Source organism: Trachypithecus francoisi, unplaced genomic scaffold (genome assembly GCF_009764315.1).
Source record: "Trachypithecus francoisi isolate TF-2019V2 unplaced genomic scaffold, Tfra_2.0 Lachesis_group4, whole genome shotgun sequence".
NCBI classification, from domain to species: Eukaryota; Metazoa; Chordata; class Mammalia; order Primates; family Cercopithecidae; genus Trachypithecus; species Trachypithecus francoisi.
Genome location: NW_022681469.1, coordinates 138433466 through 138455648, shown reverse-complemented (window position 1 = coordinate 138455648; position 22183 = coordinate 138433466). Strand labels below are relative to the sequence as shown.

At 53.3% G+C, this 22183-nt stretch overlaps 1 protein-coding gene across 1 annotated transcript in view; it reads left to right on the top strand.

Moving 5' to 3' along the window:
* GCK (glucokinase) overlaps window positions 1–21978 on the top strand; it is a 44051-nt gene extending 22073 nt beyond the window's left edge. Inside the window, exons 2-10 of the mRNA XM_033194014.1 lie at window positions 12645–12807; window positions 13975–14129; window positions 15320–15439; window positions 16332–16427; window positions 16537–16636; window positions 18506–18689; window positions 19716–19871; window positions 20524–20757; window positions 20974–21978. Of these exons, the coding sequence (XP_033049905.1) occupies window positions 12645–12807; window positions 13975–14129; window positions 15320–15439; window positions 16332–16427; window positions 16537–16636; window positions 18506–18689; window positions 19716–19871; window positions 20524–20757; window positions 20974–21118 (1353 nt within the window). The 3' untranslated portion in view covers window positions 21119–21978. The remainder of the gene's footprint in view (window positions 1–12644; window positions 12808–13974; window positions 14130–15319; window positions 15440–16331; window positions 16428–16536; window positions 16637–18505; window positions 18690–19715; window positions 19872–20523; window positions 20758–20973) is intronic.
* Window positions 21979–22183: the final 205 nt, after the last annotated feature.

Here is a 22183-nt window from a genome sequence, read left to right as displayed (position 1 = left end):
TGAAAGCTGTTTTCAACACTCAGTGAAATTCTCACCTTGCTCTCTCTTCAATTGTCAGTGTATCCTCATTCTTCTTGGGTGCGGGACAAGAACTTGGGAACCAGTGCACAAACCAGACTTGGTTTGGGCAGCACGGGTGGGTGGGCCATCTCCTGCAGCAGGTAGCATGGCCAAGTGAGGCCTGGGCGGGGCATCACTGAGGTCCCCAGCTTGCAAAGTGGCCAAGGAAAACTCCTGTGTCACTTTCCTTTTCTTATATTTTTCAGTTATTTTCCTAATGATTGCCTTGGGGATGGTAATTAACATCTTACATTTATAAGAAGCTAGTTTGAATAATAGTTCCAATAGTATATGAACACTATACTCCTATACATCTCCATCCTACTTCCTTTATATTGTTATTCCCACAAATTGTGTTTTTATACATTATATCCTCACTAACATAAACTTATAATTATTTTCCACATTTGCCTTTTAAATCATATAGGAAACTGAGAATCACAAACAAAAAATACATTAATATTCACTGTTATATTTACCTATATAGTGACATTTAACAGTGTACTTTTATGTCTTCAGATGTCTTTGAATTACTACTTAGTGTCTTTTCAGTTTAGCCTCAATGTTTTCCTTTAGCATTTCTTACAGGGCAGGCCTGCTGGTAATTAATTCCCTTTGGTTTTTTTTTTATCTGAAATGTCAGATTTCTTTTTTATTCTTGAAGAATAGTTTTGCTGGTTTTAAGATTCTTAGTTAATAGTTTATTTTTCTTTCAGCACTTCAATTATTATTAAAGTGTTGTTATTATTATTATTATTTTGAGATGGAGTCTCCTTCTGTCACTCAGGCTGGATTGCAGTGGCGCAATCTCTGCTCACTGCAACCTCCACCTCCCAGGTTCAAGCAATTCTCCTGCCTCAGCCTCCCGAGTTAGCTGGGATTACAGGTGCCCGCCACCATGCCCGGCTAATTTTTGTATTTGTAGTAGAGATGGGGTTTCACCATGTTGGTCAGGCTGGTCTCGAACTCCTGACCTCAAGTGATACACTCACCTTGGCCTCCCAAAGTGCTGGGATTACAGGCATGAGCTACCGTGCCCGGCCTAAAATGTAATTATTATTACAGCTGCCATTTGGCCTCCTTGGTTTAATGAGAAATCATCTGTTAAACTTATTGCAAATCCTTGATATGTATGCTATGTGTTATTTCTCTCTTGCTGCTTCCAAGATTCTCTCTCTGTCTTTGTCTTTTGACAATTTGACTATAATGTGTTTCAGTGTGGATTTCTTAGAGTTTATCCCACTTGGATTTCATTGAGCTTCTTGGATGTGTGTGTTTGTCTTTCAACAAATCTGGGAAATTATTTCACCTTTTCTCAAATATATTTTTCTTCCCCTTTCCATCTCTCTTCTTCTGGAGCTCCCATATACTTACATTGGTATGTTTGATGGTATCCTACTGGTCTCTTGGGTTCTGTTCATTTTTCTTCTTTCTTTTTTTCTGCTATGCAGACTGGATAACTTGAATTGCCTTTTCTTCAAGTTCACTGATTCTTTCTTCTGCCTGCTGAAATTGGCCATTTAACCCCTCCAGTGACTTTTTCATTTCAGTATTGTACTTTTCAGATCCGGAATTTCTACTTGATTCCTCTTTAATAAATTATCTTTATTGTCATTCCCCATCTGTTCATACATTGCTCTCCCAATTTCCTGTAGTTCTTAGTCCATGGTTTTCTTTAGTTCATTAGGCATATTTAAGACAGTTGACTTAATGTTTTTGACTAGTAATTCCAATGTCTAAAATTCCTTATGGACAGCTTCTTTTAAATTATTTTTGTCCTGTTATAGAGCCATATCTTCCTCTTTACTTGCTTTGTAATACTTTGTTGAAAACTTAACATTTTGAGTAGTATAATGTAATTCTGGAAGCCAGATTCTCCCCCTCCTTTGAGATTGGTTTTGTTGTTTGTTGAGGGCTGCAGTTGTCCATTTGTATAGTGACTTTCCCAAACTATTGTTGCAAAGTATGTATTCTCCACTGTGTCTGGTCATTGATGTTTCTGTTCTGGTGTCTCTGCAGTCAGCCTATGACCTGGAAGTATTCCTTAAATGTCTAGATTTTTTTAAACCCAAGAAACAAAAAACCTAGCATGTACCTTTTTAAAAATCTTCTGATAGGTGCCACCTGGAAAGCTGCTGCTGCCTGAAGGGGCGGAAACAAAGGCAAGCTCTACTCTGAGCCCTCAGGGAACCACCAGATAAACAAAAGAAATTTGATTCTCCAAATTTCTGGAAGACAAGGTCCTTTCTGCCCACTCCGGCTCCAGCCAGCAGCTCTAGGAACACAATTACTGTTCCCATGGCCACAGGAATGTTGAAGAATGCAGGATGGTAGCTGGTTTGCCACACCACTCACTTATGAGCCATCAGCATGCCTCTCCCTTCATCGAGCACTCCCATGGTTGCTGTAAGTGTCCAATCAGGTTCCAGAATTCTGAAATAGTTGACTCTTACAGGATTTTTTTCTCTCCTAACTTAATGATTGTCTAGATCGAGGAACCAATTCCTGAAGTTTCCTATTTTTGCCAGTTTCATGACATCATTCCCTAATAACTCTCTTTTCAGACAAAAAGTTTCATTGACTTACTGTAGGACTAGCATCAAAGAGACTATGCCACCTAGTCTGTCTCCTTAAAACACCGAAATAATCAGTATGCATTCAGGTAGGAGTTTGGCATTAGATCTGCCATAAATCAAGAGCTGGGGACAGCCCATGTCTTAAACTCTGACCCAAGGGCTAAAATATTCTTTGGTAGCAACAACAGCTACAAACTATTGAACAACTTGTATGTGCCAAGAGCCTTCTCTGCATGATCCCATTGAATCCTCTCAACAGCTCTGTGAGGTAGTAGAATTGTTGCCTGCCCCTTACTGAGGCCTAGAAACATTAAGGAATTTGCCCAAGGCCCTAGAGCTAGTGAGTGGCAAAGCCAGTCTTCAGACTGAGGCTGGAGATCCTACAGTTCTGTGTTATCCTGTCTCTCAGCACGGAATCTTGGATGATTCTCCTACCCCCTCACTAGGCAATGCACAGGACTACTCCCTGCACCCTTACTCATGCTCTGCCCTTCTTCCCCAACAGTGCTAGCCTTAGGCTTTATCCCTGACACCCAGCCCAGGCTCCGTTCCATCTGTTGACAGAGGCAAACACTGGGACAAAACCGACCTCTGTGGCTACCACTGTGTCCACCTCCACCAGCTTCAGCTGAAGCTTCTGAACAGCTCCAGCACGGAAGAAGCCCCAAAGGACATTTCCTGTCCCCCAGCATATGCTTGACCCTGAAGCCCTCCCCGTCTAGTCAAGAAGACCAAACTGTCAACAATCCCGGAGTCAGAGTGACCCATGGGAGAATCTTAGCCAGGTCGCTCATAGCTGTTGCATCCTAGTAAGTTCCTTAACTCCCATGGGCTTCAGTTTCCCTGCATAAAAAATGACAGCCTTCAGCTCACAGGCCAGTTGCAATCCATCTAAAGGGTCTAGCACATCCCCTGGCATGTGGAAGCCACATGTGGCCGTTTGATCCTGGCATGCCCTACTGTCTCTCGGCTCCTCTCCCCTTACCTCTTTCCCTGACATCCTGGCTATCACCCACTGCCTAACACCCTCCCACTCACCAAGCCCTTAGCCTGCCCCTTAGCACGAGAGCACAGCCAGTCTCAAGTCTACCTTGCTGTAAGCAAACACTTCCAACATCATGCTGACCTCCAGGCCCTGTTGCATCAGCGTGCCCACACTTGGTTCCCAGCTGGTACTGAGGGTATCAGGGAACAGGCCAGTGGTGGAAGGGCAGACACTTTGTGTTCCCTGGCTTCCTGGCTCCCAATATCTTTCCCAATGGCATATGGGGTCTAGCAGATTGGCTCATCTAACTGTGAACCTCTATCCTTTAGAATCTGGGTCTTCGGGCTTGCTTCTGTGCAAAATGGCAGATAAGGCTCAACCTTTCTTTTTTTAACTTCATTGTTAAACATTATTCCATTAATACACATTTACTGCAGAAAATGTAGGAAATACAGATAAGCAAAAAGGAAAATAAATTAAAATCACTCATACCACCATCAGCAAGATAATTACTGTTACCATTTTGGTATATTTCCTCCAAATACATATATTATCTATATCATATTATGACAAAAATGGATCATACTATGTTTCCTATGTTTCCCCTGTGTTAGTCATCTATTGCTGTATAACAAACTGCCTCAAAACTTAGTGGCTTCACCTTTCCATGTATTATGATGACAAGAATGTGATATAACACTGTCCTATATCTGGACCATAGGCTAAAAGATAGAAAATGGTTTCTAAACTTATTTGTCCTGTAATAACAAAATTTTATTTCATAAATTGTTTTTAAAAAAAACCATAGTAGCTTGAAACAACAAACTTTTGTTATCTCACACAGTTTCTGTAGGTCAGGAATTCAGAAGCAGCCTAGCTGGGTGGTCTGGCTTGGTGTCTCTCCTGAGGCTGCAGTCAAGGTGTTAGCTGGGGCTGCATCATCTGAAGGCTTGACTGGGACTGGAGGAGCTGCTTCCAAAGTGGTTCACTCACATGGCTGGCAAGTTGGAGCTGCCTATTGGCAAGAGGCCCCACTTCTTCTCAATGGATCTTCCCAGAGTTCTTGTAGGCATCCTCATAGCATAGCAGTTGGCTTTCCCCAGAAGGAACAGTCCAGGAGAGGACAAGGCAGAAGCCACAGTGTCTTTTCTGGCTTAGGCTCCGAAGTCATACTCCACCATTTCTGCATTGTCATATTAGTTACACAGGCTAGACCTATTCTGCATGGGAAGGGACTATACCATGGGGTGAATACCAGAAGCAGGGCTAATTGAAGGCCAGCTTCAAGGGTGGTTACACATTCCCTTTCAACAGTATGTCATGAACATCTTTCCATGCCAACAGGAGCAGATGAATCTTAACATTTTTAATGACCACATATAAGTGTAGCATAATTTGTTTAACCAACCTCCTGCAGTTGGATATGTGGGTTGTGTCTCATTTTTTGATACTAGAATTAATCATTTTGAATATCCATCACCAAACTTGTCATATTATTTTCTTGTGATGAATGAAAAAGAAAATCAAGTCATGCCTGTCAATTAGAAGCCTGAGCAACTAAGAAATGGGGATACCACTGGGACATAGAGCAGGGTCCCTTCTGACTCTGCTCTTCTCTTTCTCTCCCCATTAAATGGAGAGTTCACTATCTACTGAGACATCCTAGCCCACACCTGCACAGTTCTGTCTTTTCAGAAAGTTCTAAGCAGAAACAATGTTCATCCATCCTCCTCGGGATAGCCCTTGAGCTACTGAAGATTCTAAGCACGTTCTGGACATCCTCCATGAATCATCATCTCTGATTCCCTCCCCTTCTTGGTCCCTCTTCTCTGGACAGGTTCTGGACAGGCTTGCCCTTCCAAAATTCCTGGAAAGCAGCAGGAACTGCTCCTGCTACACTGACCCTCAAATTCAATGCAGTGCAGACCTGTTGGTGTCACCCCTTATCCTGAAGAGGGGGCATTGAGACAGGACAAGGGTGGGTGCCCAGGAGGGCTGGCATGAGTCATGAGAATCTAGTCCTGGAGAATTAGACAGTGTGGGGAAGTAGGGGTGTTGGGTCCCTTTCTGGCCTCACAGATGCCAATGAGTATCAGCAGGTGGCCCCCAGAAAGGAACTCTAGGTGATGCCTGTGGCTCTAAATACAGGCTAGAGAGGGCACTTGCAGTTCAGCCAACCCAGAAAGGGGGCCCACTTGCCTCAGATTCAGCCTTTGTACACATCCTCAGCCTTTCTTGAGAACTGAATTTAGATTCTCCTCCCCTGTGCTGTGTGCTTGGCCCAGGAGAAGGGCAAGTCTCGCTGGGTAGCTGCTTCTTGGCCTGGCTGAACCAGAAGAACGCCCCAGTGCCACTCCAAACCTGGGTGTGAGCCCTGCCCCCATGAGCAAACAGTAGCTCAGAGCTGGGGGCTGTGGGGGTCAGTGGCCTGTCACATGAGGTCTGATGAGGCCACCTCTGCTCTGTTTTGGGAAAGGGATCAATTGTATCAAGGGCTTTCTTGGGAGTGATCACTCTGGCCCACTTGCCAGCTCCAGCTAATTTTAGCAGGCTTTGGCAGGTGCCAGCAAGTACATGGCATGTGGATGTCACTCCCAGGTGAGCCCAAGGAGGGGTCTGGGCCAGAGCCCGGGAGTCATGGTCTATGCCCACGGAGGCACCCAGAGCAAGCCTGAGGCCTGGACTTTGCAGCCACAAAATTAAGAATGATAGCTCCAGTTTTTTGTTTGTTTTTGGTCAATTGGCCACCTTCCTCCACCACCCCTTCCCCAAGTGCCATACAGACCCCTGGATTGTATGAAATGCAAATCAAACCTCTCTGCAGATGAAAATCCACTGGGGATCCCCTTGCCTCCAAGAGCAAGTCCAGACCTGCACCGGCGAGGGCCAGGCCCCCTTAGGACCCCCTCCTTATCCGAAGGCATTTCAATAAGTGTTCTGTCCCCAAGGCAGCCTGGTGACTTTCTGCCCGCACAAGGCTGAGGAATGGAAGGTGGGTAGGCTGGCTCTGCACACCCCCTCCTGCTGGGCAGCAATCCCAACCCCATGTTCACAGAGTGTGGCCAGCTGCCCCGTGGCTCTCTCCCCATGGCCCTGTCAACTCTTACCCCACATGGGCCTCCCCTCCCTTTCTGGCCCTGCCTCTGACCCCACGGCAGGGGCAGAGCATTTCAGCAGCTGCCAGGCTGAGCCCTTTCAGTGCAGAAGCCCTGGGCTGCCAGCCTCAGGCAGCTCTCCATCCAGGCAGCGATTGCTGCCACAGGGGGGGCCTTATGCTCCAAGGCTACAGCATGTGCTAGGCCTCGGCAGGCAGGAGCATCTCTGCTTCCCAAAGCATCTACCTCTTAGTCCCTCGGAGAGATGGCGATGGATGCCACGAGGAGCCAGGCCCAGAGAGCCTTGACTCTGGTAAAGGTCACACCAAAGTTAGGGACTTTGCATTGGGAGAACAGCCCCCAGCGCAGGGCCCTTGGTTTTGCAGATTACCAAAACCAAGGCTGGGGGCAGGGAAGGCAAGCAGGCTCTGGGCACCTTGGAAGGAGGCACACGGGCCTCAGGGGTCCTGGCTAGGGCAGCTGTGCCTGCCACTGCCCGCCGGCCCACCACCCCTCCTCACTGTGGCTGCCCACTGTCCAGAGTCTCGAGGGGTTCTAGGGTACTTGCTCCTGGAGCTAACAGTGACCCAGGACACTGGTGTCTGGGGCTTGGCCTGAGGCTTTTATGGGGGGAGCTGGCTGGCTGCCCAGGGCTGTCTGGCTGTCTGGGGGCTCTGCATGGCATTTCCAGGGGTTGGTGGATCAGGGATTTGGTCCCTCTGGAGAATGTGGGCACCAGCCTGAGGTCGCTCACTTCTGTGGACTTAGCCACCTGAGGGTCCGGGACTGGGGGTGACCAGGCTACAGCTGGGCATGTGGCACTGGGATGGGCTCTGGAGCCCCCAGGCCTGCAGCGCTTGCCCAGGCCCTTCCCTGGCCCTTGGCCGTGTCCTCGGGGACCCACAGCTCCTCCACCCAGCCCTCCCAGTGCTGGAATAGACAGCTCCTCAGTCCACATCTGCCAAAGGCGGCCCTAGAAGGCATCCTGCCTTTTGTACTGCGTTCTGGAGGTGGGGCCACAACGCACTGCTCGCTGCATAAAAGGGACAGCATCCTGCTCCTGGCAGCCCTGCCCAACCAGCTCTGCCTCTCCCACTGCTATCCAACTGTACACCCTGATGACCATGTCCAGGCTCCACATCTACCTCTCCAGCCAGACTCTCCTCTGAACTCTGGCCTCACATGGCCAACTGCTACTTGGAACAAATCGCCCCTTGGCTGGCAGATGTGTTAACATGCCCAGACCAAGATCCTGACTCCCACAACCCAACTCCCAGGTCAAGTGGAACCTCTTCTTCCCAGGCCCTTCTGTTCCTCTCCTCAGCCCCTCCCACCTCCCTTCAGAGTAAGTCTAGACTTTTACCCCTCTCACCAAGCCTGCACCCACCATCCCTGCGCAGGGGTTGTTAGGGCAGCCTGACGCCCTGCTTCCACCCTGCCCCAAGAAGCCCCCGCTCTGCAGCCCGGTGCCTCCAGGCTTCTCACCTCCTGCTGCTCACAGCTCAGCCTCCCTCCCTCCCTCCCCATCTCTGCTCCAGCCTCAGTGCAGGTCCCCTGCCCCCATTTTCTGACAGGAGCTGCCCGACCTCGCCCCTGCTTCATCTGTCCCCATTCCTTCACCCCCCAACCTGTCCCCAGTTTGACTGAGATTCTTTCCTGCAGATCCCCACCCTTCAGAGGAGTTGGTCCTGCTGTCAACTCTGCTTCTGTGCCACACCGCACCTGGCATTCAGTGGGCATCTTTCGAAGAGATGAGGGTCAGATGCCCTGCAGGGAGTGTGGGGCGTCCTCAGGCGAAAAAAGTTGTACATTTGACTGTGAGCCCCGATTATGTGTCCTGTGACCTCTCGGGTGAGGTCAGTAAGAGAAACCTCTGCAAGCCGGCTGGGGCTGCCTCCCAGAGGCTGCCAGGGGGAAGGACAGGCTCTGTCTGTGCCCCAGGCTACACCTGGGGGGCCAGGAGGCTTCTCGGGGCTCCCCAGGTATCAGCACATTTCCTAGGCTGCTTGAGAAAGCTCTGTAAGCTTGCATAGACACCCAGCAAGAGGCTAGCCAGAGAGACACTTGTAGCTGGGGTCTGGGCACAAGTAACAGCTCGGTGCTGGGCCTGAAGTCAGGCAGGATGCAGCCTGACTGGGTGAGAGGAAAGTTTGGAGCCAGTGCCTGGGTTCAAACCCCTCCATGGCCCGTGGTTCTGTGGGCCTGGGGAAGGGTTTGTACCTCTGTGTCCAGTTTCCTCTCTTATAAAAAATGGAGATAATAAACATAGCCATGTCCCCGAGTGGCTGTACCAATAATAGGGAAGCGTGCCCAGAGCAGGTCTGGCACACAGGAAGTGTGCATCAGCCTCAGTCCCTGCCATTGGGCTTGTCCTGGGTGTCTGTGGGGCAGACCTCTACCCCACAACGTGACCCCCAGGCTTGTGAGACCAAGCTGGGTCAGGGCTTCCTCCTCTAGGATTGCATGCTTACCAAGTGCCAGGAGGGGGACTTCTGCAGGCCCAGGTGCACCCTGAGGAAGGGGCTTGCTCCCACCAAGAACAAGGCTCACCTTTGGAGGATGCTCCCCATGTAAGAGGTGAACCCCCAGGTCTACTGTTGACTACAGCCTCAGAACCTGACAGCATCTATCCTCCAACCCATGCCCACTGGGAAGTGTGTGAGGGGTCCTTATAGGTCCTGCGATGTGGACAATGCAGGGACCCTGCAGCATCTGGCTAGGGCAGGGCCCAGATGAGAGCCCTGGGCCAGGAGACCCTGGCCGGTTCTGCCACTGTGGGGAGACAAGCTCCCCACCCCATGTCCCCCGCTTCCCTGCAGCCCCACAGAGAATGCAGACCTACTTTTACAGAAATCCAGATTTTTGTGTAAAAGTGTCTCTATTTTAAATAGATTTTAAGTGGTGGCAGCAAATTTAAGCTTTTGAGAATATTATACAGGACAAATCAGATTTGCAGGCCAGATGTCACTTTATTTACAGAAATGGAATCAGGTCCTACCTCAGGTCCCATCTCACGTTTTCACTTATGCCTACGTGTCTCCTTCACGGGAAAGGCCACAGGAGGCCCTACAGTAAGCATCCTGGAGTTGATTTAAAGTCCCTGACGGTGAATATGGGGGTCCTCACTGTTGCAGCAAGGGGACACACCCCTGTGTATCTTAGAAATGCCTGCAGCCCTTTTGCTGCAGAACAGATTCTTAGGAGAGAAACTGTCAGATCAAAGTTAAACTTAGAGAAACTCCAAATTGCCCTCTGAACAGATGGTATCAGTTTGACATCACACAATGCCGGGATTCCTCGGGGAGAACTTTCTGGCCTAGAAGGCAGTAGAGCCGGGACTTCACCCAGTCAGTGGCAGGGCCACACACAGGCCTTGATACAGAGGGGGAAGACTTGGGCCTCCTCGACACCCTACGGGGCCCAGCCTCCCAACATGTGATAAGAGAAACAGCAGCCACCTTGTACCTCGCTCTCCCTGTTCTCCAAGGGCTGGGCCAGTTCTCCCCACAGCCCTGCAAGGGAGGATCACTCAAGGGCCCTAACTGTCTCACAATACAGCCACATGCCGATCAGCTGCCTGGGCACAGGCTCCATGTCATTGTCCTCTGCCAAGACCTCAGACTGAAATGTTGGCTCCTCCTATGAAGAACCTGGGGCCAAAGGACCAGAGTCCAGGTCTGTGGCCGCCAGGATGGGCCACTTGGAGAGAGGCACAAGGGTGGTACCAGGCAGGTGTGAGGGCTGGACCTTTGCAAGAGCAGCATCATTTTTGTTGAGAGCCTGCAGGTATCTTATAATTGGGTCCCTCTGTACAATCTTGTCTGGCAGGAGATGCCAGGCAGGCTCCCCAGGACTTCCTGCCAGTAGCCACTGTGTGCGTGGATTTGGGTGCTGGCCTCATCACAGTGTACTGGCTGTCTGTGCCTGCATAAATGACTTCTGTAAGCCTTTCTTCATCTGCAAGATGGGTGCTGCTGGCACCTCCTCCCCAGTGCTGTGGTGACAGGGCATAGTGTGTGAGGCTGCTATGTGAGGCACCTAATGCAGAGCCTGGCATATGGGGGAAATCAGCAAATGGCAGATGCCTTCACAGTTAGTTCCTGGCATTCTCTACATTGGTGGGTGTAGGAAAGAAAGACAGAGGAGGCAAAGGTTGTAGCTATGGGACATTGAGGACAGCCTGGATTGTTCCACAGAGCCCTGAGGACATCTCCAGGGGTGTGCTCCGCAGGGGCAGTTGGATTGGAGGGCTGGGGGTCGGGGAGGGCGTGCACTCCCACCCATTCTCAGAGCCTCGGAACAGTGCCTGCTCAGCCAACATGGGTGTTTGATTCTGTGTCTTTTGTCACAGACTTTATCAGCCCCATCCCTTTCTGACCTTGCCTGAGTTTAAAATTCACATGTGGGTCCTCATTACGAGACATGGTTCTTAACTAAAGATCTGTATCTATTGGGAATGCTTTGGGCTACAGGAAGCCAAACACCTGACTCACGGTGGCATAAGTGGTTTCTGTCTGCTCCCATAAGCCGCACGTGGAGGGTGAATCTGGCATTACTGTCTCCTCCCTACGTTCGCAGTATGCTAACAGCTTTAACCTCTGGCCTTGTTTCTTCATCGTTGCAGGGTAGCTATCACAGCGCTGGTTATCACATCCTTACACAGCTGTGTCTACAAATTTAGGGGGACACTGAAGCTCCTCCTCCTGCTAAAATCAGGCTTTCCTTCACCTGTCATTGGCCAGAACTGGGTGACATGCCCAACTCTAGACCAATCATCAGTAAGAGGAGTAGAGAATTGCTGTGCCTACCTTAGACTAATCATGGCGCAATGTACTCCCCACACCAACAAAATCTGAGTTCTAAAAACTGAGGCAGAAGAGGAAAATCGCCATGTTGCATCCTGTCTGGGATTCAGATCATCTCCAACTCCCTGAGCTTATGCGTAAGACTGTGGGCAAAAGTGTGTGAGTTTTTGTGGAATGGATCCACAGCTTTTATCAGAGCATCTTTCCTTTTTCTTTTTGATTCAAGATGAAAATATCCTTATGATTATTTTTCTCACCACTGCCCAGAGATAACCAGCACATTAACATGGCCTTTACTCCATGAATAGCACTAAGGTGCCCAGGGGACAGACACGTAGCTGTCCACACACCAGCTTGCTGGGTATGCATAGGCAGAGTCACATCTGCATTCACAGCCTATCCTCACACTGCCGTGTGGAGAGCGAGCAGCCACACCATGGGCCGTCCATGCTCACGGGAGTGGCAGTATCGGATCTGAGCTTCGTGTGCCCAGGCGTCTCTCATGTCAGTGCATAGGGACCCTCTTCCTTTTGTGGCCCAGTGTGCCCATGCCACAGATGGCTTCAGTCAGCAGACACTTCCTTCTAGACACTCATGCTCACTCCTGGCTGGCACTTAGCACACCTGTGCAGACTGGCCCATTTATTTTCTGGTGTAAATCCCAGAAGTAGAAGGACTGGGTCTCTCTGACAGCAATGCCAGCTGCCTGGCGCCCTCCAGACAGGCGGCTCAAACCCCACCTCGCCAGCTCTCCCTGTTAGTCCCTCCTTTCCCTGGCTCTGACCTGAGGGACGAAGCAGGGTGCTACAGGACGCTGTGCCACAGGACAGGGATATCGTCAGGGACAGAAGCCACTCTGCCCTCTGCTGCTCACCCCTCCAACACGCCCCGGGCTGCATTTGTTGAGTGGCTAGTCCCAGACTCTGCTCTTCTGACTTGCCAGCTGGTTTTACCTATAGTAAAGTTTGAGATGATGGGTAATCCTGAACTCGGGGTCAGAGGACAGAAGGAGGCCAGCGGCGTGTGGGGGAGATGGCTCGTGAGGCCCTCGGCATGTGGGTGCCTGGTGACAGCCCCACCCTGAGTCCCCAGCCCTACTGCTCCCATCCCCCTCCTTGTGCAGGTAGAGCAGATCCTGGCGGAGTTCCAGCTGCAGGAGGAGGACCTGAAGAAGGTGATGAGACGGATGCAGAAGGAGATGGACCGTGGCCTGAGGTTGGAGACCCATGAAGAGGCCAGTGTGAAGATGCTGCCCACCTACGTGCGCTCCACCCCAGAAGGCTCAGGTACCACTTGGGAACCGGCTCCTCATCCAGAAGCAGCTGTAGGCTCAGTGCTAGCTGGGAAAAGAACCCCAGGCACTCCCAGACTCACAGCCAGTCCAAGACAGAATCTCCTGGGGAGCAATGAAGTCCTCGAATTGTGAGGCCAGTTCTCACCCTTGGCGCCTCTGGTCTGGCCCTGGGGCACTCACGCTCACCCTGGAGCTGGCAAACCTCAGGCAAACTGACTTTTTAAATCTCACTCCTGGCCAAGTGCAGTGGCTCACCCCTGTAATTTCAACACTTTGGAGGCTGAGGCGGGCAGATCACAAGGTCAGGAGTTTGAGACCAGCCTGCCCAACATGGTGAAATCCCGTCTCTACTAAACATACAAAAATTATACAGGCATGGTGGTGCACGCCTGTAGTCCCAGCTACTCAGGAGGCTGAGGCATGAGAATTGCTTGAACTCAGGAGGCCGAGGTTGCAGTGAGCCAAAATCATATCACTGCACTCCAGCCTGGGTGACAGAGTGAGACTCCATCTCAAAAAAAAAAAAAAAAAAGCCGGCACAGTGGCTCACGCCTGTAATCCCAGCCCTTTGGGAGGCTGAGGTGGGCAGATCACAAGGTCAGGAGATAGAGACCATCCTGGCTAACGCAGTGAAACCCCGTCTCTACTAAAAATACAAAAAAAAAATTAGCCAGGCATGGTGGCAGGCGCCTGTAGTCCCAGCTACTCAGGAGGCTAAGGCAGGAGAATGGTGTGAACCTGGGAGGCGGAGCTTGCAGTGAGCCAAGATAGCACCGCTACACTCCAGCCTGGGCGACAGAGCGAGACTCTGTCTCAGAAAAAAAATAAAAACCTCACTGCTCCCCATGGGCACTTAGGGAACGCCCAGCCCGGCTCTGCACTGGCCATTGCACTAGGTCCTCAGTTGGTCCCTGGGCTCTCGGTGACTCTGTCTAGGGCAGGAGTTTCCCATCGGCTTTTCCCCAGCTGACCTTTGACCCCTCCACAGTTGACGCTGGTGTCCCCAGGTGTCTGGTGGCCCCTTGTCCAGCTCCCTTGGTCCCCTTGTGCCTTCCCTCCTCCTCTCTGTAACATCTGGGCTAGTCACCCGGGGCCCACCCAGCCCAAGGCCAGCCTGTGGGTGCCCCTGAGGCTGATATACTTCTCTCTGTGCCTGTAGAAGTCGGGGACTTCCTCTCCCTGGACCTGGGTGGCACCAACTTCAGGGTGATGCTGGTGAAGGTGGGAGAAGGTGAGGAGGGGCAGTGGAGCGTGAAGACCAAACACCAGATGTACTCCATCCCCGAGGACGCCATGACCGGCACTGCTGAGATGGTGAGCAGCACAGGGGCCAGGGCAGGGGGCCAAGGCCATGCAGGATCTCAGGGCCCAGCTAGTCCTGACAGGAGGTCCCACCCATCCACCAGGGGTGGGGAGAGCGGGGGCTGGAGGACCACCCAGCCTCAGAGGCAGCTGGAGGTCTGGGTGAACAGGACGGGCCAACATGTCCCCAAGTCCCACAGTCACCATCTGACCAGCATTGAGGGGGGAACGGGCTGAGGAGGGGTTAGTGGCAAGAGGAGCCCCAGCCAGTCACACTTTGTCCAGTTGACCAGAGGAAAAGCCAATGTGTAAGAACAGAAATGTGACCCGGCAGCCAATGCACTCCCCACCTCTCCAAGGGCCACCCCTCGCCTTCCACCAGCATGCACAGAAAGTGGGGTGACAGCAATCACAATGTCGACCCAGGCAGCAAAGACCCCTGACCATGGGGAGGACTGGGGTGCAGGGGACACAGAAGCAGAATGAGGCCTAGGGGAAGCTGGGCAAGGCCAGAGCCCCAGCTGCAGCCAAGCACGTGGCCAAGGCCAGTTCCTGGAGAGGCAGGGCTCTGAGGCAGGAGGCTGCCCGTGGTTGCCCGTCCTCACACCCCTGTGGCTTGCTAGTCTGTCTATGGGCTGGGCGTGAATCAAGGCAGTGGGGATGATGTGGGGACTTCCCTGGCCCCAGCAGCCAGTGAGGAGCCTGCTCAGTCAGCAGAGCATTCAGCAGTACCCAATTCCGTGGAGAGGCCCGAGTGAGGGGAGTCAGGGCTGGCCTTCGGCAAGGATGGGTGGCCAGGACACCTGGAAGTAGGAAAGGAGACTCCAGGTGCTGGAGACAGAAATCAAGGATGTGCCTCCATCTGGAGCCTCAGGAACAGCTGGCCAGGCCTGAGACTGGACTTTACAAGGTTCAGCTGGGAGGGCTAGGCTGACAGAGCACAGCCAGGCCGGGGACCAGCCTGCCCTGTGTTGCCCTGTCCCGGGGGCCACTGTCAGCAGGTCTCTGGCATGGGGGAGGCTTAGGGCCTGAGCCCAACGAGCAGCAGCGGAAGAGGAGAGGGAAACTGCGGACAGGCCTGGCATGCAGTGACCAGGAGGTGCAGTGTTCCCTGAGGAATAGCTTGGCATGAGGCCCTGGGGAGGGCTGCAGGCTGGCGCACCCCCCCATGCCAGATGGTGACCGTGGCATGCATCTTCCAGCTCTTCGACTATATCTCCGAGTGCATCTCCGACTTCCTGGACAAGCATCAGATGAAGCACAAGAAGCTGCCCCTGGGCTTCACCTTCTCCTTTCCTGTGAGGCATGAAGACATCGATAAGGTGGGCCAGGTGGAGGGACAGACGGCAGATGAGGGGAGGCCTAGGTGCCCCAGAGGAACTCTGCCTTCAAATGCAGCCCCCAATACCCTGTGCTCAGAAGGGAGATCTGGATTCAAATTGTGGCCATGTCACCTGCCACCTCTAATGCTGTGGAAAAGCACATCACATTAGCTAATTCCGGCTCTGCACCCTGTGAGGCACCAGCTGTGATCACCCCACTCCAGTGGAAAGAGCAGCTGGCAGAGGAGTGGGGCTCAAACTCAGGCAGCCGGGCTCCAGGTCACCTGCAGGCCACGGTCATGTCACACTGCCTCTAGCTGAGTCAGAAATGTGAAGGAACTGAGATTCTACCCTCCCTGCAAGCTAGCAAGGTGGCCTGCCAGTTACATCTGTGCATGCACACACACACAGTCATCTATGCACACACATAAAACATGAGACCTTTGGGTCAGGGAGAAAGCCAGTTCCTCACTCACAGCAGAAGCAGCAGCCAGAGCAACATCTCATGTGGTTTTCCCAGCCCCAGTCCCTACAGAGACACAAAGAGGGACAGGTGGCACCTGTGCATGCAGTGGGGTGCCTTGCAGGAAGGAAATCCTGATTTTACACCGAGCTGCTTCCTGCAGGCCCTGCCTTGACTCTGGGATGATGTCTCAGAGCTGTGCAGTACAACATTCTTAAATTGGCTGGGACTCAGCCCTGCCGAAATATGAGATATTCAAGCAGAATCGTTCCCAACACCTCTCAAAGCTATGGAGCTGCTCTGAGCCTGTTTCCTCAGCTGTAAAGTAGGGTGCATATGCTTGTGGCCCTAGGCAGGAGGTAGTGACAGGCCCTAGCACCCTGCCTCCAACATATGTCAAGCAGCCATGAGGCCTCCCTCTCCCCACAGGGCATCCTTCTCAACTGGACCAAGGGCTTCAAGGCCTCAGGAGCAGAAGGGAACAATGTCGTGGGGCTTCTGCGAGACGCCATCAAACGGAGAGGGGTGAGGGGGCACCTGTGCCTGCTGGGGGGGCTGCCCTGGGCCACCCACCCCAGCACTGCCTGCCTTTCTCCTTGGCTCCCAGCACTGCAGCCTCTGTGCTTCTTGGCAGGACTTCGAAATGGATGTGGTGGCAATGGTGAATGACACGGTGGCCACGATGATCTCCTGCTACTACGAAGACCATCAGTGCGAGGTCGGCATGATTGTGGGTAAGGGCTCCTTGCACCCCTGCCCCTTCCAGACTGCCGAGTCGCCCCTGTGTACAACAGGCTTTACGGGGCCCTGTGGGGTGAGGACCAAAGTACTTAACAACCGGTGACATCAGAGCAGAGCCTGGCGCTGGAGCCTGGGTGGTCTTGGGGTATCAAAATGGAAGCACCGTGTACAGTAGGAAGCATTTCAACACCGTGATGCCACATTCCTGCATCAGATGGTATGCCAGCTGCACATCCACCTTGCCCATCAGGATTATAATTAAAACACTTTATCTGGTAAACTGACCAACTGGACAGATTTGTCCAAGTGGAAGAGGATAAGCAAAAGTGGTGCCATTCCTACCCGAATGGTCTTTCCATGGGCCTGCCCCTGCCCCTGCCCCCACCCAAAGTGAAGGCAGGTACCAGGAAAGGGAGCAGCAGCCCGCCCCTCCCAGCAGAGGGGTCTTCCACACCAACTCAGACGTTTCTCAGAAGTTCCGGAGGTCATTATAACGAGCCTTCACTAAGGAGCAATCCAATCAGATCAGGTATCTGCTGTGCACATGGGCGTGTGGTTCTATAATTCTCTACCATTCTCACCTTTCAGGAGGAACATTGTCTTTAAATCCAGCATCTAAATGTGAGCCCCAGCCATCCCTGCTGTGATCCCCCAGCCCTTTCCACCCTCTCCTCCGGAGCTGCCTGGGGCTCCCCAAGACACTTCCATATGAATTCCCACCAAGCCAAGCTGTAGCTGCTCAGCCCAGGCATAACCCCTCCTGGGGCAGAGGTGGCAAGGAGTGACCCATGGCTCACATCTGCCCCACATACACTCTTGACTCTGCTCAGTGTTTAAAAACATGCTTACAACAATTACCAAGATCTGAAAATTAGGAGAATTCACATCAAAGTCTGGATTTCTGTTTGTTCATAAAAAACTAGAAGGCAGCCAGGCAAGGTAGCTCACGCTGGTAATCCCAACACTTTGGGAGGCTAAAGTAGGCGGGTCACTTGAGGTCAGGAGTTGAAGATCAAAATTAGCTGGGTGTGATGGCACATGCCTATAATCCCAAGTACTCAGGAGACTGAGGCAGGAGAATTGCTTGAACCCTGGAGGCAGAGGTTGCAGCGAGCCAAGATCACGCCACCACCCTCCAGCCTGGGCGATGGAGTGAGTGAAACTCCGGCTCCAAATAAATAAATAAAAACTGGAAAGCTAGGCATCAATGAGCCCTGATTCCTATGTGGCAGCTCGACTGACCAACATTTGAGTTGCTGTCCCTGACAGCTTTAGGGGTGTGCAGCCCACACAGTCATGCTAGCTTGAGGCTCTGCTGTCACCAGTTTGAAACTATTAATAACTTGTGAACAAAAGACTCCATGTTGTCACTCTGCACAGGAGCCAGCAAATTACAAAATTCCACATCCGGTCTTGTCTACAGGAGCGTGTGGGCTGCTCCCAAGGGCCCACACCATGCCTTACTTTGGGTTGCCATGCAAACATGGCTCATGACAGAGAAGCTCAAATATGTGCATGGGCAGTGCCAGAAAACAAGGGTGGTGCATAGACAAAATAAAATGATAATGTACCACAACCATTTCTTTGATACACACTGTTTCAATCCTCTCAACCACCTAGGTAACAGGCAGGGAAGGTGTTATTGTTGCCTGTTAGGAAAGAGGACAGTCCAGACAGCTGTCCCTAGCCACTGAAGCAACGCAGGTCTTCCAGCCCCAGGGAGACCCGCCTTTCCATTGTTCCAGGCAAAGCAGAGACAGGCATGGGGGAGTGGGAGAGGCAGGGCTCCTGTGGGCAGGAACCAGGCCGTACTCCAGGGCAGTGCAGCTCTTGCTGACAGTCCCCCCGGACCTCCATCCCAGGCACCGGCTGCAACGCCTGCTACATGGAGGAGATGCAGAATGTGGAGCTGGTGGAGGGGGACGAGGGCCGCATGTGCGTCAACACCGAATGGGGCGCCTTCGGGGACTCGGGCGAGCTGGACGAGTTCCTGCTGGAGTATGACCGCCTGGTGGACGAGAGCTCTGCAAACCCCGGTCAGCAGCTGTAAGGATGCCCCCCTCCCCCACAGCCCAGGCCCTGGGCCGCTCTGGTGCAGCTGCAGATGGGAGCCGGGCCACTGCCGATAATGGGCTTGTTTTTAAACAACTCTGGGGAAAAGCAAACTGACAATCCTTTCATAAGCTCCATCCCTTCTGCTCAGTCATGACCTGCGCCTGTGAGAGATGAAGGGTTAGTCCCAGTCTTGATTTGATAAGCCCAGACCTCTCTCCTTCTGACAGGTGATCCTGCATGTAGAGGAGGCTCTGAGACGCCCCCAGTAAGGTTTCTGGGTTTAACCCAACATTCCCCAAAGTACGTATTTGGCCACATTCGCAGAAAGAATATTAGTCTTTTGTGGAATGCTGCGGGTTGGCAGTCACAGCTTGGAAACCAACCCAGAGAGAGCTCATCATTAATCATGGCTATCACTTGTTAACCACCTACTGCGCCAGGCCTATGCTAATTATTTTATTAGCGTCCTCTCTGCCGCTCGCAGGCCTCTATTATTATAGGTCAGTAGTATTCCATTTATTTAAATTAAATACGGAAGGTCATAGATTAAGCAAGAAAGTGCCAGCAGCATGGTGCGTGCCTCCGACTGGGCACTAACCCTCCAAGCCTTAGTTTCCCCAACCATAAATGGCCGATGAACAGCAGCTCCGGATGCAGCTAAAGGACTGAAGCTCTAGGTCCCGTGCTCGGCGCAGGGCCCCCTGCAAGGAAGGTTTCGGAGGGACTGGATGGGGTCTTTGAACTATCTGTCTGTCCCTTCACTGCAGTGGGCCCAGGGGCAGGCCAAACTTGCTCCCGTATTTGAGTTGGACGTGCACGTTCCTAATCTCTGACGTTTCTAAACTCTGGCTCATTAACGAGGGAAAGACAGGAACCGGATGGGGGAGTGGGGATCACAGTGCCCCACGTGGCCGCCTCGTGACCTCAATGGGGAAAAGTGGGGCGGTTCCCGGCTTCCACCTGCACGAGGGGCCCTCCCTCGTGCCTGCTGATGTAATGGAACTGCCCTGTGTCCAGGTATGAGAAGCTCATAGGTGGCAAGTACATGGGCGAGCTGGTGCGGCTCGTGCTGCTCAGGCTCGTGGACGAAAACCTGCTCTTCCACGGGGAGGCCTCCGAGCAGCTGCGCACACGCGGAGCCTTCGAGACGCGCTTCGTGTCGCAGGTGGAGAGGTGTGCGGAGGAGAAGGGCAGGTGCAAAGGGCAGGGGCTGGGGACGTCCAGTCCGGGCACTGCAGGCTTGGTCTCAGGGAGAGGCCAAGTCCCAGGCCCGTGGCGCAGGGACAGGAAACTAGGGCCTGGGGCGGGATTCCGGGCATGGGCGGGGCCTGGGGCGGGGCACAGGGGGCGGGGCGGGGAGTGGGCGGGGCCCGAGGCGGGGCGCTGGAGGCGAGGGTGGGGCAAGGATGGGTCCAGGGGCAAGAGGTGGGGTCCGGACAGGGATGCCAAGAGCATGGTTGGGGGAGAGCCCGCCTCTGGGCAGTGTCCCCATCCATGAGTCCCCTCGGTGCTCCCTGCCCGCCGTGGCGGTGCCCTCTGGATCCTGCTGTGGCCTCACTTCCCTGGCGGAGACCCTGGGCTTAATTAGAGGGAGCAGTACTAACCAGGTTACTGCTGGTCCCTGGTGGAAATGCTTTGGCTGGTTGAGGTGAGCAGGATCACCCCATTTCTCCAGAGAGGGGCCCCGGCTCAGCCAGGGAAAGAGGCCGCTGCTGGTGGGACGGCTGGCAGGGGCCCCTCCCTGGAGAAGGAGAGGCTGCCGCTGGAGGGGGATGGACTGTCGGAGCCAACCTCAGCGACTGCCCTACCTCCTCCCGCCCTGCAGCGACACGGGCGACCGCAAGCAGATCTACAACATCCTGAGCACGCTGGGGCTACGACCCTCGGCCACTGACTGCGACATCGTGCGCCGCGCCTGTGAGAGCGTGTCTACACGTGCTGCACACATGTGCTCGGCGGGGCTGGCGGGCGTCATCAACCGCATGCGCGAGAGCCGCAGCGAGGACATAATGCGCATCACTGTGGGCGTGGATGGCTCCGTGTACAAGCTGCACCCCAGGTGAGCCCGCCTCGCCCTCTCCCTAGTAAAGTGGGGCCCAAAAAGCGCGTGCTCCAAGGTTCCTTGTGGCTCCCAAGCTCCAAGATTTTGTAATCCTCTTCTCGTCCCCCTTGGCCTAGATTTGGGGGAAGGGTCGACTTCGTGCAGGATGCCCGGTAATGAATGTGGAGGATGGGCTGGGAGGAGGGACGGCAGCCCTGCTTCTCTTCTGCCCAGCTTCAAGGAGCGGTTCCACGCTAGCGTGCGCAGGCTGACGCCCAGCTGCGAGATCACCTTCATCGAGTCGGAGGAGGGCAGTGGCCGGGGCGCAGCCCTGGTCTCGGCGGTGGCCTGTAAGAAGGCCTGCATGCTGGGCCAATGACAGCAGTGACCGCCAGCACAGGAAGGATGCCACAGCCCCACAGCACCCAGGCTCCACGGGGAAGTGCTCCCTACACCTGCTCGCAGCCTGGCGGGGCAGGAGGCCTGGCCTTGTCAGGACCTGGGCTGCCTGCCATCCCGCTGGGGAACCCAGCGGGCCTCTTCCCTCAGTCATTCGGTGAGACAGCCCCAGGGCCCTAACAGGGGTGCGGCAGGAGCAGGGACAGAGACTCTGGAAGCCCCCACCTTTCTCACTGGAATCAACTTCCTAGAAGGGAGTTGCTCACTCAGGACTTTGTTGCATTTCCACACTGTCAGAGCTGTTGGTGTCGCCTGGGCCCAGGCTCTGGGAGGGGGGTGCCCTCTGGATCCTGCTGTGGCCTCTCTTCCCTGGGAACTCATCCTGTGTGGGGAGGCAGCTCCAACAACTTGACCAGACCTACACCTGAGCCAAAAGGGCAGCCAGGGGCTGCTCATCACCCAGTCCTGGCCATTTTCTTGCTTGAGGCTCAAGAGGCCCAGGGAGCAATGGGAGAGGGCTCCATGGAGGAGGTGTTCCAAGCTGCGAATACCCCCAGAGACCTTTTCTCTCCTGTACCCCCATCCCTGAGTGACTTGTGATTCTGGGATGGACCCTCACAGCAGGTGCAAGAGACAGAGCCCCCAAGCCCCTGCCCCAAGGGGCCCACAAAGGGGAGGAGGGCCAGCCCTGCATTTTCAGCTCCCGCAGCACTGGCTCAGGAAGAAACCCCAAGCAGCATTCAGCACACCCCAAGGGACCACCCCATCATATGACATGCCACCCTCTCCATGCCCAACCTGAGACTGTGTGAGTTTTTTAATTAAAAATGTTAAAAGTTTAAACATGGCCTGTCCACTGTTCTTTGACTTCTGTGCATAAGGACTATGGGGACAATCTATAAAGAGTCAGCGTCACATGCACGAAGATACTTCAGTATCTCGGCCATGCCCTCCAGATAGCTCCTTCCAGCCAGCCGTGCCCAGGGGAGTGTGAGGAGTGACAGACCAGGCTGTAGGAACAGGAATGGGGTATCATAGGGGATGG